Source organism: Anabrus simplex, chromosome 3, assembly GCF_040414725.1.
Source record: "Anabrus simplex isolate iqAnaSimp1 chromosome 3, ASM4041472v1, whole genome shotgun sequence".
Lineage (NCBI taxonomy): Eukaryota > Metazoa > Arthropoda > Insecta > Orthoptera > Tettigoniidae > Anabrus > Anabrus simplex.
In genome coordinates this window covers 463,348,745-463,364,168 of record NC_090267.1, presented here as the reverse complement: position 1 = coordinate 463,364,168, position 15,424 = coordinate 463,348,745, and the positions used below count along the sequence as shown (strand labels likewise).

The 15,424-nt window shown below is 42.7% G+C and overlaps 1 protein-coding gene across 1 annotated transcript in view; it reads right to left on the bottom strand.

Moving 5' to 3' along the window:
- The window catches only part of LOC136866520 (multidrug resistance protein homolog 49), a 165,118-nt gene that overhangs the window by 78,983 nt on the left and 70,711 nt on the right, over positions 1-15,424 (bottom strand). Inside the window, exon 2 of the mRNA XM_067143566.2 lies at positions 4,801-4,895. Coding sequence (XP_066999667.2) covers positions 4,801-4,880 — 80 coding nt within the window. The 5' untranslated portion in view covers positions 4,881-4,895. The remainder of the gene's footprint in view (positions 1-4,800; positions 4,896-15,424) is intronic.

Sequence of the window (15,424 nt, the reverse complement as noted above, 5' to 3'; positions counted from 1 at the left end):
ATTCCAGGTCAGGGATATCTACCTGGATCTGAGGGTGGGTTCGAGGTCCATTCAGCCTACGCAAGAACAACTGAAGAGCTATATGACGGTGAGATAGCGGCCCCGAACTAGGAAGCCAACAATAAAGGCCGAGAGGATTCGTTATGCTGACTACAGACACCTCGTAATGTATACACTTTCGGGCTGAGCAGCGGTCGCTTGGTCGGCCAAGGCCCGTCAGGGCTGAAGCAGAACGAAACTTGAATACTACCTTGACGTCGATGGTCACCGATTGTGATCGCCAAGCAATCGCTCACCTCAACCACATCTTCTCGGGCCAACGTCGTAATGTGCAGGGGAAAAAAATAATAAAAACTTGACTTTCAATCAACTTCCAACTACCATTCAATATACAATGCATCTTATCGTCCCAGCAACCAGAGGTGTATAAAGCAAGTTCTTAAAAGACACAGATTTAATACTATAAGGTTTGACGTGCTACAACATCGGAAAAAATAAGATAAGCTTGCATCCGAGAGACAGTGGGTTCGAATCCTACTATCAGCAGCCCTGAAGACAGTTTTTCGTGGTATCCCATTTTCATACAAGGCAAATGTTGGGGCTGTACCTTAATCAAGGCCACGGCCGCTTCTTTCTCTCTCCTAGGCCATCCTTATCCCATCGCCGGCATAAGACCTATCTGTGTCGGTGCGACGTAAAGCAAATTTAAAAAAAAGTATTCTGTAAGGACTCAGAACTATTAAAACTACGAAATCCAAATACAATATTATGGAAGATTCATACGTGTGTGTATATTTACCGTTTATATTTTGTATTCCGATGTATATATAGCTGGCTGTTTGGTCTGTTATTTAAAGGCAATAATTAAAATTTAAAAAATTGTTGCCGACTGGCGGAAAATCAGAAATCCCCCACCCGATAGAGTACTCCAACTTACCTCTGAAATACTAGTCTTTTATTTTAGCCAGAACTGTACTTTAGAAGACTGCAAAAGTTCAGAACTGGATGCAATGACTTATTTAATTAGATATTAGTATTCAGCATGGTGCCATACAGGGCAGCAGTGCGGGCTACTTTCTAAATGATGCAACTAATTATCACCCGGTTAGGAAGAAGGAGAATAATAATGTGATTGGCTTTTAGTTTCACTAAATACTTGTGGTTTTCGGAGCCACGGGGGTGTTGGAAACTCTGTTCCGCATTTCTTTTCGGGTCAAGAGTTTTTACTTGGATCTGAGTGCTGGTTCGGGATCTTCTTAGCCTACGCAAGAACTGAGAAGCTATCTGGCGGTGAGATAGCGGCCCTGCTCTAGGAAGCCCAAGGGATTCGTCGCGCTGACCACGCGTCTCCTTGTAACCTGCAGGCATTTAGGGTGAGGAGCGGACGCTTTGTAGGTGAAGGTTCACCAGCTGTAGCGCCATGGGGTTTGTTTATTTAGAAGTTATTTTGTGTACGAGGCTGGATTATTTGAACACCTTCAAATACAACTGAACTGAGTTGGGATAGAACACACTTTCTTGAACTGTTAATCCAGGGTTCTATCATCTATATCACTCAGCCTGTTTCCCCGCGTGGATGGAGGAGGTTGACAAATATCCACGATATTCCCTGCCTGTCATAAGAGGCGACTAAAAGGCGCCCGAGGGGTTCTTATCTTGGAAGCTTAGGTTGGCGACCACAGTGCCCTTATCAGAGTCCTGGTATTGCTTCCACTTATGCTAGGCTCATCACTTTCATCTACCCTATCCAACCTCTCTTCGTCAACTCTTGTTCTTTTCCGGCCCCGACAGTATTAAAGCATTGGAGGACTATACAGGGTTTCTCATGTTCACGTCCTTCGTGGTCCTTGTCTTCTTTGGCCGATACCTTCATTTTTCAAAGTACTGGACTCCCTTCAGTTTTTCCCTCTGATTAGTGTTGATAGAGGATAGTTGCCTAGTACTTCCTCTTAGAACATTAACCACCACCATTGACGAACCAAAGCTCACTCTGCTGGATGCTTACTTGGTAATGTTAATCTATGATTGTTTTGGGAGTGTCACTTGTGGACGAGTTTCAAAGAAAAATAATTAATGAAATGTGCGAATAACCGGTCTGACAGCAATGTACGCCGCTGTAAGATGAGCGGGGGCAGGCTTACTTGTTACCCATGGTAAGAGCATAGTCCAGCTTTGTCAGCAGCTTATAGTACTGGAACATTTAGCGTAGTATGATCAACGGAAGCAGACCTGACACATGCTAAAACAAGCCCTCCCTCTCGTAATAATGCATGGTTAGGGTAAAGCTAAGATATCAACCGCGAAAACTTTAGGGAGAGGAGTCACAGAGATAAACATGTTTGAAATATAGACATAAAATACACCTAAAAAGGCAATGTGACTAAAGATACATGAATATTCCCTTGGTAAAGTTACCAGCAGCTGATTGATATTGACGATAGAAATATTCACTGTAAGATCCAAACAGGTCTATAAAAGTCTTGAATACCGAGCTCGATAGCTGCAGTCGCTTAATTGCGGCCAGTATCCAGCATTCGGGAGATAGTAGGTTCGAACCCCACTGTCGGCAGCCCTGAAAATGGTTTTCCGTGGTTTCCCATTTTCACACCAGGCAAATGCTGGGGCTGTACCTTAATTAAGGCCACGGCCGCTTCCTTCCCAATCCTAGCCCTTCCCTGTCCCATCGTCGCCATAAGACCTATCTGTGTCGGTGCGACGTAAAGCAACTAGCAAAAAAGTCTTGAATAGTCACTCAATTGGCGGTTTCCATCCCGACACAGTCCCGTGGTATTTGAAGGTGCTCGAATACGTCGGTTTCGTGTCGGTAAATTTACTGGCACGTTAAAGAACTCCTGCGCGACAAAATTCCGGCACCTCGTCGTCTCAAAATAACCATAATAGTGGTCAGTGGGACGTAAAACAATTATCATCATTATTATTATTATTATTATTATTATTAACTTAAAGAACAAAGTTACGAAGTTCAAACTCACAACTGAGATTACATAAAGCATGCATAAGCAGACATAGGACTACAACAATGAATCATATGCCGATTTCCCAAACCATTGGCACTAAAATTCCGTAATTGCAATTGCACAGTGCTACACTAAAATAACATGAAGGTTGGGAAATTTCATTAATATAATTACTACTACCGCAAAACTTCTCAAGGTCGATAACCCCTGTGAATGGGGGCGGTAGAATAACACACACGGTATCTCCTGCCAGTCATAAGAGGCAACTAAAAGGGGCCCCAGGGGTTCTTAACTTGGGAGCGTGGATTGATGATCATGGGACCCTTGCTTGAGTCGTGGCATTGCTTCTATTTAATTTGTCAGGCTCCTCACTTTCGTCTACCCTAACCGACCTTCCTTGGTCAACCCTTGTTCTTTTCCGAACCACTCCGGAAATGCTTAAAAACAGTCCTAGTGATGTTTAGAAAGTAAAGAATGAATGTTAAAATTGGCCAAAAATAGTTCAAACTGGAACTTGTATGAAACAGAAACCCACAGGCTTGAATCTATGGGGCTTCTCAAGGAGCCCTGAAATACGTTCATATATTTCCAGTCACTCTTCGTCATAATTTGATTCTTATGAAACGATTTTGGTGTTAGTAAAATTTTATAATGTAAAATAAAATATAGATCAATGAATTTATTTCTACTCAACGATGTTCGAGTACTGGAAGGATTAATAAACTGGTTCGTTGAATGGCAATCCTTTAAAAGGGTAGAGTGTAAACCCTATCTCCACCATGTTAAATTTCCAGTATTGATCACCCATATTCTCGAAAACTCTTAAGAGCTACATCCTGATTTTTGCAGTGGTTTAGTTCATTCCCTTGTCTTACAGTCAGTTTATTTTATACTTATGTGAAGCGACTATTTTCTACGGTCCGTTTTTTTTTTTTTTTACATAAAATAAAATATTCGACATTTCTGAAGTATTTTATGTAAAATGTGAATAAAATTTTGTACGCTTTTCTGGTCAACAGTTTCTGAGGAAGTGGATCACAAATGTTTAAAAAAAAACGACTGTTGGAAACAGGCTAATTACAAAAACGTATATCTCAGTGCATACCAGCTCCATACTCCGGGTCATCTGGGTCACCTGCGTCTTCTCTAGTCCTTTTCCGATTCCTCTTGAGCTAGGACAGGTTAAAAAAATGCATGGCAGCCGTCTTCACAACCTCATCATCCATTTGTTTCAAAATTCTGGACATATATTCGTCTTGAAGTACTACATTTCGAAACGTCATTTGCAGTGGCTTCTAACCCCACTTCTGTCCCATCATAAACATCATCATCATCAGCATTACTACAACTACTATTGTAATAACGGCGTGTGGCATCCAGAGAGGCCTGATGCAGATCTTCTGAGTTGACGTTTCAAGGTCCCTACTAAGCCTTTTTCTCACTAATAAAACCCAAAGAAAATGTTTTACTAAACAACCCAGCAGCGAGAACGAGACGCGGAAAGAAATGTCAGTACGTATTTAAATGCATTCTGAAGCCTTTTAATTAAGTTCGCTACCATATTGAAAAATACTGCTTGCCATACCAAAAACAGCAGTGATCGGAGTCTGTCTGGACCCAAATGACCTTACAGTCTCCCTTCACGGGAAGCAAGGGTTATACGGAAGTTGTCAGTTACCCATGATGCCTTATGGAGGATAGTTGCCCAGTTGTACATCCTCTTAAAACAGTAATGGCTACCATCACCAGTTAGAAGATGGCTACGTGACAAGATTATCCACAGGACAGGAGAAATTTCTTATACGGCACTACTGGTACTTACGCTTGTAATGGGTTCTTGCCACTCTCTTCCTTAGTGGGCCTCTCCCGTATGCTCCCCAGCCTACTTATAGTCCCTTGCATGTTGTCTGGCTTGTCCTGAAAAAGAATCAAAAATTGTTATTAGATAAAGAACAACCTTCACAGTTGATACATTCATTATCATTACTTTAAAAAAAACGAACCCTATTCATTGCTCTTTTTCTTTTGCAAAAGCAATGTGACTCACACGCTAGCTCAGACTTCTTTCAACTGTGTTCTATTGCACAATGGTGCTATAATCAATAATATCGACTGGTTGAGCAGAAATAGATACGGTATTCTAAAATGAGATTATTTCAACTTCAAGTCAAGCACGAATAAGGAAACCTTAAAGTAAAGAACCGTTTGTTTCATCCGCAGTGCCAGAATGCCGCCACAATGCAATGATAGCAGCAGGATTTTAAGTGTCCTTTACTTCAGTTTTAACAATACGTAACACTACTGCAAAACTTGTCCAATCAAGAAATTACGTTAAATCATGAAGTGGAAACCTAGCCTGGTTCCTTGGCCGAATTATCAGTATGGTGACCGATTCAGAGTGTCGATTCGGTTAGATTCCCGGCCAGACCAGGGATTTTAGCCTGTCTGGTTGATTCCCCTAGCTCGGGGACTAGGGTTTGTGGGCCAGCGCCTCAACCGTCAGCCATTCAGCCGGCAATAATAATAATAATAATAATACTAATAAGAAGAAGAAGAAGCTAAAGTGTGAACCTAGAATCCTGTAGTCATATGCATTGACTTGTCATGAGCCTTGGTGGTAGGTTGACATTTGATGATACATTTTAAAAATAATTGTATCAACATTCTAAAGCATGTATCTGCTCTAGAGGTTTTATTTATTTATTTATCGTTTGGCTTTTAGTATCGGGAGTGTCCGAGGACATGTTCGGTTCTCCTGGTGTAGGCTTTCTATTGGACGTGCATGGGTGACCTGCTCGTTTGGACGTAGGATGATGAGGCAGGGAGAGGGTGAAACCTGGTGTCGATACAAAGCCTACTCCGGTCGAATAACACCAAGAGGTCTGCTAAGGGGTAAAAGTCCCCATCGAATCACGATCAATGGCATTCATATGAACTCCATATAAACACTGCGCAATCTAGTGATCAGAAAGTGTATAACACCACCTCTCGTACCTTGCTCACCGGGTGAGTTGGCCGCACGGTTAGGGGCGTACAGTTGTGAGCTTGCATCCGGGAGATAGTGGGTTCGAACCCCACAGTCGTTTTTCGTGGTTTCCCATTTTTACACCAGGCAAATGCTGGGGCTGTACCTTAATTAAGGCCACGGCCGCTTCCTTCCCACTCCTAGGTCTTTCCTATCTCATAGTCGCCATAAGACGTATCTGTGTCGGTGCGACGTTAAAGCAATTAGCAAAAAAAAAGTACCTTGCTCAATAATTCATCCCCTCCCCCTGTTTTATTCACTGCTTTGCTAATTCCGTTCATTTTCATTGTTGAGCGCCGAGTAATGGAATTCACTCAGACCAAATTTCTTATGTTCTCTTTCTTCGAATAGTAGTCTAGATCATAGGTGGCCAATTTTTTCAGCTTATCCCTTCTACAGTGACTATATTAATATCCATACAATCACTGTAATCCCTTCCATCTGAAACATGTCACGACTCCCTCAGCTCAATGAACTCCAGAAAGATAATAAGCGATCGAAACGCCTGAGTGGAGCCTTTTTTTGCTCATGACCGCGTAAGTTGCAGCCCACAAAGAGGCCTTGAAACTCACGACAAAGACATTCCAACAAGCACTTCTCTATAATGTAAAGCTTATTTTCTTGTCTTTTTTTTTTCAAATCATAACAGTAATCCCGTATGCGGAAAAAGAAACTACACTGAAATGCTATTTAACTGCGTTAGTACATTACGTGTTCAAAATGTGTACACCACGTGCTAAACATTGTTCGTAACGTTTCTAAAGATTCACTGCCCTGAAATAGTGACACTCCGGATGACATTTAAGTCCAAGTTGAAATTTGCTTTCCATTTTCCCGTATCACGTAAGGATGTTTCACAGTAGGCTCATCATCTAAATATAAAACAAGTTTACTAAAAACATCTTTGTCCACTCCATCCGTCCGTTCTGCTTGACCGATTTGCTTCATCTTTATTTTCTCTGGAATGATCTGCTGGTGAATCGAGAAGCATCGATAGATCTCTAAGTTCAGTCAACTTTGAAAAATCATAAAATCAAATCGCTAACTAATCACTCCTAATTGTAGGCAAATGCGTATACTAGCCCGCAATAAAATCTGTACTTAGCGGGTTGCAAACAGTTAAGGAACAATATCTTTACGCAAAGGTGTCGGCGAGCCTAAACGATTAGAAATGACGGCGACTATACGTAAACATGCAATTTCAACCAAACTCGGTACGCCATCTGGACAGAAATACTGCGGGAGTAAGATACAACTAGCACACCTTAAGCGACTGCAGCTGTCGAGCTCTGTGTTAACCCCGAGTTTCTCAGTTTTAACTCTGAATTTCACTATTTATTCTGTTTCATCAAGGAGGGTTAATTTTAACTATAGGTTAAAACCGGAGTTAAGTTAACCCCTCCATTCACCAGGGTTAATCTGTTAACTCCAGGTTAAAAGCAAAATGGCCGCCGTAAATTATGCGATTGATGCAAAGTTGTTTTATTTAGATGTGTTAAATGGTGTTCCTAATAAAAATTTGATAAAAAGGAACGACTTTCAAAATCTATCTGCGGAACAATTTCTGAAGAGGCACAGACTGTCAAAAACCGTCGTCGGTAAAGTCGTCGATGAAATTCGCGAGAGGTTAGAAAACACAACTGACCGAAACAGGCCTCTCTCTCCTATACTGCATGTATTGAACGCATTAAAGTTTTTTTTTTGCAAGTTACTGTACGTCGCACCGACACAGATAGGTCTTATGGCGTCAATGGGACAGGAAAAGGCTAGGAGTGGGAAGGAAGCGGCCGTGGCCTTAATTAAGGTACAGCCCCAGCATTTGCCTGATGCGAAGATGGGAAACCACGGAAAACCATTTTCAGGGCCGCCGACAGTGGGGTTCGAACACACTATCTTCCGAATGCGAGCTCTCCCGAATAATGGATACTGGCCGCACTTAAGTGACTGCAGCTATCGAGCTCGGTGTTAAAGTTTTATACCATAGGGTCTTTTCATATAATGGTCGGAGACAACAAGGATTATTTTTCTGTGAACTGTCAAGTAATCAGTGATTCTAACCTCCAAATTCGTGATATAGTTAAAAGATGGCGTGTAGCGTGGGCAATCCCCATGCATCATCCTTTTCTTTTAATTTTACACCCTCAGTCTATTCTTGAATTCGACAATGACGAAATAACTTGGTGTAACGCGTGACTCGTAAGAATGAGTAAAAATATTAACCCAGGGTTAGAGTGGGGAGGGAGTAATATGTAAATATAATCGAAAACCCGACCTATATTAGTGTAGAATCCATAGTTTTTGGGGTCGCTGAGATGAATAGTGACAATCAGGATGACATTTAAGTCCAAGTTCAGCCACCATCGGGATGGGGTTCAGAAGGGATAAAAAGAAAATATACAAAATGACCGAGATGAATGTTTAATCCCCAGTTTGAGTTCGCTAGGCTCATTAGTGTCAATTCCCATGGCAGTTCACTTGGTACATAATTAACAGGTAATAGAAATCCTAAAAGTAAACACACAAAAAAGTATCCGGGTAGCGCATGGAGCAGTTTCATATTAAGACCTAAAGACGTAAAGCAAAAATTGTAAGAAAGTAAAATAACGAGCTTCAATTGCAAGTAATTGTATTCGGAAGATACTTTTAAGCTAACGATGAGATTTAAGCTTTGTACGGAACTTTGTCCAAAAAAATGCTATCTGTCCATTTCATAATTTTGCCAATGCACAATTTTCGTCTGCATGAATACTTGTCTTTCCTTGGTTTTCTAGTCAGTTTTTGGTACGGAAACTGAGCAAACATTATTTAGCCGAATGCAAGAGTCTTTTTTGTTTTGTTTTTAGGGTTGCTTTCCGTCGCACTGACACACATAGGTCTTATGGCGACGATGGGGTAGGAAAGCGCTAGGAGTGAGAAGGAAGTGGCCGTGGCCTTGATTAAGGTACAGCCCCAATATTTGCCTGGTGTGAAAATGGGAAACCAGGGAAAAACATCTTCAGGGCTGCCGACAGTGGGATTTGAACCCACTAGCTCCCGAATGCAAGCTCACAGCTGCGTGCTCCTAACCGCACGGCCAACTCTGTCCGTTGTTAGAATATGTTTGTACTCTTCTCAAGATGGATCATGAGTGTGATTTCCCACGCGCCTAGTCAAAATACGATCACTCCCCAGTGGAAAAAATAGTGGCATTGCAGTTCTTCTTTAAGCATCCCCAACCCTGTTCACCAGTAGATTTCACTTTTCTATAATGTCCGAATATGAAGTTTTTAAAAGTAGGAGTGCATGAACCCTTTCACTATACATTACCTTTACACCGTTCTCCATCTTCATTAGCAGTACCCTACACGTCTAGCAACACTTGCTTTCTGGGCACTATTCGCCACTACTATGCCCTTCCCTACCGCCAGCTACAAGCTCGACAGGCGCACCTGTTTGGCGGAAAAACCCATGCACGTCCTCTTCTACCTGAAGGGCAAGCTGCGGAATTCGGGTAGGAAGATAGGCGGACACTTCCTGGACCTTTTCTGAATTTGGGAGTTTATGTCCGTCCAAGGGAACTTCAGCGTGCCTCTTCAAGAAGCCGACCTCATAAGCAGCTTCCCGCAGAGCCCTGCACGGATGCGGATATTGGCGGAGTAATGTCTTGGCGGATACAAACTGTACGGCAGTGCGGATAATTTTCCTGATAATTTCTAAATCATTACGTTTATTGATTTTCACTCAGGTATACTCTTATTTTTGCTTGTGGTTAGGCGACGCTTGACACTGGTATGGGAGAATAGCGATACATAAAGAGCCTCACACCATAAAGCCGAAAATCTGACCTAAGCCTAGCTGACTCCTGTCCTCAATTAATGGAAGTAAGATCAAAGGTCAATAAATCAGTAGTTTTCTCAAAAGGAAGTCCCTCATGAACCTGTGACTGTAAGGGTTCAGGTGTCAGGCCAATTGTATTATGTTAACAGATCTATCTGTTTCAATATCTTGGGTGTGATATATTGTATTTAAATATTTACAATATCCGCGTATAAACATTCGGGGATGCGGAGCGGATGCGGATATTATTTTTTATAGTCCTTTGGCAGTCATATACGAACTTTCGAAACTGAAGGTATAGTTGCACCGGATGCAGGCTTGCAAAGGAACTGATAAAAGGACCAAACAAGAAGCAAACTAAAGAACTGTCGTAAAAGGCGACTAAAAGGGGCCCCAGGGGCTCTTAACTTGGAAGTGTGGGTTGGCGACTACTGGGCTCTTAGCTAAGTCCTGGCATTGCTTTCACTTACTTGTGCCAGGCTCCTCACTTTCATCTATAGTATCCGACCTCCCTTGATCAAGTTTCGTTCTTTTCTGACCACAACGGTATTAGAGCACCCGAGGCCTAAGGAGTCTTACATTTTCACGCCCTTCGTGGCCCTTGTCTTTGACCGATACAATTATTTTTCGAAGTGTCGGATCCCTTCCATATTTTCTCTCTGATTAGTAGGGCCCGGACGTTTATGACCTAAAAATGTTAGAAGTATGTAAGCATTTATGACCTAAAAATGTACCAAATATAACAATAAGTATGACTTCAAAATTTGCTGGGAACATTTTCGAAATCTCAAAATCTTGCCGCTGTTTAAATTAACATTATATTGAAAATATACTTTTAAAATCTAGCATATTCAATAATAATTAATAATATTAATTTGTATTACTGTACGGATTTTTTAATTCATTTAATTACTCAATCCAGAGGTAATTCTCAACTCTGCCCAGAATGAAATAAATGTCACATTTTGATGGGCGATCAGAAAGAATTACAATAGCAAATGACATACATTTTAAAGTTTTCAAGTAGGAACGATCTTCTATTTTCACACAACATTGACTTGTACCGGGGAAAAGACCGCTCAACATCTCAGAATGTTGTTATTGGGGCATATTTGAAATACGTCAGATCATTTAGTGTTCAATAGGCTCAGCTTCCTGTCGCTTTCTATACAGCTTACCCTCCTAACTTATATCCTACGTATAGTCTGCGCACCTTTTAGTGATATTACTTTGTACGGGGATGAGGCGTAAGGAGGGAGCTCTCCCGGTTCCGGTTATACTGCCAACTGAATGGAAATGAAATCTGAATTGAATGTTCTAAACATTTATTATCTTACGCCAACAACTGTGTCACACATACACTGACTTAGCAAATGTCATGGGATAGTCACCTAATAGCGTGTGGGACCTCCTCTGGCCCTGCGAACTGCAGTGAGACGCCGTGGAAGTGAGTCGACTAGTTCCTGGTAGTCCTCTGGACGCAGCTGACACCACATTGTTTGCACGGCCGCCAATGCTGGTCTGATCGTGGGTGCAGGATCCATGGCACGGAGCTTGCGTTCCAGGACATCCCAGATATGCTCGATAGGGTTCATATCGTGGCTCCTGGGTGGCCATGGCAGTCGTTGGACCTCCACTGCATGTTCCTGGAACCATTCCCGGACGACGTGGGAGCGATGTGGCGGCGCGTTATCATCTTGAAACACCGCAGAACCGTCTGGGCGCTGGAAGGCCAAAAATGGGTGGAGATGGTCTCCGAGCAGCTCAACATACCGCGTACCATTCAAAGTCTCTACCAGAACAACTAGAAGGCCCATTCCACACCAGAAAAATGCATCCCAGGCCATAACAGAGACACCAGCGCCCTGGACCACACCTTTGAGGCAGGCGGGATCCATCGCTTCATGTGGTCTGCGCCATACACGGTGCCTCCCATCGGCATGGTGCAGTTGAAATCGTGCTTCGTTCGACCATATCACGTTACGCCATTGTTCCAGTGTCCATCCCTGGTGACTGGCGACAAATGCGCGTCGTTGTGCCCGATGACGTTGGGATAACAGTGGCACCCGTGTGCGGCGCCAGCTCCCATACTCCATAGAACCCATGTTCCTACGGATTGTCCACTGGAAGACATGTCTAGCACGGCCTGTGTTGAATTGAGCCGTGATTTGTTGCACGGCTGCCCGTCTGTCACAATTGACAATCCGTCTCAGATGTCGCCGATCACGGTCATCGAGGGTGGCTGAACGGCCGTTCGTTCGTCTGTTGTGGACGGTGACACCCGCATTCAACCATTCACGATACACCCTGGACACTGTCGATCGTGTGAAGCAGAATTCCCGCACCACTTCCGAAATCGCACTTCCCATCCGTCGGGCACCGACCACCATACCCCGTTCGAACGGTGTCAGCTCACGACGACGTTCCATGTTACACCTGTCACATGCACAGCCAATGCTAACAAGGTCTCCTATACAACTGCCGCTGGCAGAGGGAGCGTGTGGTGCGCAGACAACACACCTGCGCATCAGTGCTCCGCTATCCCATGACATTTGCTCAGTCAGTGTACATTATTTAACAGTATATAACATTTCTCGATGGGAATCTTGTTCCTAGCATGAATTCTATAGTTTGGCTTTGCTGTGTAAACAACAGTACTAGTACAAAAAGTGTACGCCAGATGTCGCACAGCGATGCGTAAGCGATTCATAGTTTGTGTTTCAAAGGTTGCCAATACGAATCTCGAAGATAACCGAGGTCGACCGATTCAGTACCAGGGTGTGCTTGTATCACTAAAAGGTGCGCGTACTATATATATATTTATAAGAAATATAATTGTAAGAAATTACAGACAACAATTAGGAGATCTGAAAAATCCGCCTTTAAGACAACTGCAAGCGGCTGTGTGAAAATGGAATAAAAAAGATAAAAATATGATTTAAAAAACGAAAATTCACGGGGAAATATGACCATAATACGAAAAATTACCGGAAAATGATAAAAACGTTAAAAAATCCAAAATGTGACTTTATATGAACCGTCAAAATCATTTTCCATGGAAAGAATATAAAGAAAAAAATGACGTGTCAAACATCCGGGCCCTATTGATTAGTATTATATAGAGGATGGTTGCCTAGTTGTACTTCCTCCTAAAACAGCAATTACCATCGCTGATAACCGAAAATACTAAAAATATTGTAAAGAAAGAAAGCAGCGAACTATTTATCATTTAGGAGTAGTATAAGTCATGATTTAGAATAGTCGCTGAATATTTTAAAATGTCAACTATACTTTCCAGAGTCGTGTGCTGGATTCCAAGCCTTTTCAAAATTTCCCACGTATGCTTAGATACACTGCCTCTGCTTCCAAATAGTACACCTATCACGGACTAGTTTCCTGGATGAATGTTATCTCTCTCTCAGATATGTGATGCATGGTTCACAAATGCTCTTCTTTTCCTGGTCAACTCTTTCGAACTGGATGCTTGGATTAAAAAAAAAAAGCTTTTCGAATCTGCTGGTGGATGGCAACAATATCAGCTGCTCTTCTGCTGGACCCCGTTCCAGCTCTCGTACCACTTCAAATTTCGTGGCAGAGACGGGAATGGAACCCGGGCCTCTGGGGGTGGCAGCTAATCACACTACACCACAGAGGCGGACTTTTTTCAGTCTCAAAATTTAATAATTGCTTGGACTGTAACTGACTTTAACCAATAACTCATCCTCAGGGGTGTCTATGGTTAATCCACATTATCTTATACCTCGAAAGCACATTCGTCAGCTAAGGCACGCCGAGGTTCACTCATCCAACACCAGAGGGCAAAGCGGTCGAGCACACAGGTAACCACTGTAAACCACTTAATGCCGAGATTACGTATAGTGGAAGCCTTTTACACTCCTGCAAGGACCTTCACTGCCTGTGCGGAGATACCTTTGCTTTGCAATGGCCGCGATTTGATCACGATACCTTGGCGAGAGTCCAGTGATGTCACTCGGCTATCACGTTTCCTTGGCCATTCACCTGGTCATTCACATTGATAACATTTCCTAAACCAGAATGATAGATCGGTGGACCCAACCGAGAAGACGTTGTTTCCGGATTGCTGGGACCTATGATCACGTTCAGTTCACTTTCTCCTGGGCCTTGGAATTCGACAACCTGTATCTCTTATGAGTTACGATAGAACCGTTATTTTAGAAGCTCCAAGGCGATTAATCTTCACATTACATAATGTCCACGTTCTTGAGGCCAACTATGTTAACTCATATCGCACGAAAGAACAGGCATGCAATAACACAGTGATCCGAAGTCCTAATCCTATCGCTGATATGTAGTTATATTTACATTACAACCATTCCAAGAAAATGTTAGGACATTTCCTTAGTTAAAGTCTCTGGACTGATAATCTAAATGTAATTATTCTGAGTAGTATACACATTTGTAGGGGTAGCGTGTCTGCCTCTTACCCGGAGGCCCCGGGTTCGATTCCCGGCCAGGTCAGGGATTGTTACCTGTACCTGAGGGCTGGTTCGAGGTCCACTCAGCCTACGTGATTAGAATTGAGGAGCTATCTGACGGCGAGATAGCTGCTCTAGAAAGCCAAGAATAACGGCCGAGAGGATTCGTTGTGCTGATCACACAACACCTCGTAATCTGCAGGCCTTCGGACTGAGGAGCGGTCGTTTGGTAGGCCAAGGCCCTTCAGGGGCTGTAGTGCCATGGTTTTTTTTAATTGTATACACATTACCATCCACTCCACAACAGTGTAGGTTGTCAGTTTTTACACAAATCCCTCCTTTAGACTACATAGTTTCAAAATCGACTAAACTACTTTGAAGGACTGCATGCCATTCTTCTTTCTTTAAACTATATAAAGGTTAAAATTGTCCGACTCCTTGTATGGTCAGTATAGAGGCTTTCGGTTTAATCAAAGGGCCTTGGGTTCTCCATACAGGTACACCAAGTTATTTGAGAACCGATCTTAAACACTTTGCTTCCTTGTTGGCATTCGGGACGAAGCCCACTTAGCTAGTGAATTATGTAAGGAATTACAAACGAGTAGCGTTACGAAAATGTTGCAAACTTTGGGCTGGGAAGACTTGGAAGTAAGGAGGCGAACAGCCCGATCAAGCGGAATGCAATTTGCTCTATGTCGCATCGACACAGGTAGGTCTTATGAGATAGGGAAGGGCTAGGTGTAGGAATAAAGTGGCCGTGGTCTTAAGGTACAGTTCCTCCATTTGCCTTGTATTAAAATGGGGAAACCACGGAAAACTGTCTTCAGGGGCTCGAATCCACTATCTTCCGAATGCAAGCTCACAGCTGAGTGCCTCTAACAGCATGGCCGACTCTCTGTCATTGGGCAGATGGCTTGGAATGGCATTAGTAGACGATTAAATTTCAGTGGAGTTTTTAAAAGTAGGAAAATTCATAAAGTGAAGATAAGCTGGAATTCAAGAGGAAAAATTGGGGAAAGTACTCGTTTATAGGAACAGAAATTTATCCGGGTAAATGTTAGACAATGATGTCCAATTCATTTGAAATCATTTAAGAAAAACTAGGTAAACAATACTGACAAGGAATCTGTCTCCTGGGACCTGCACAA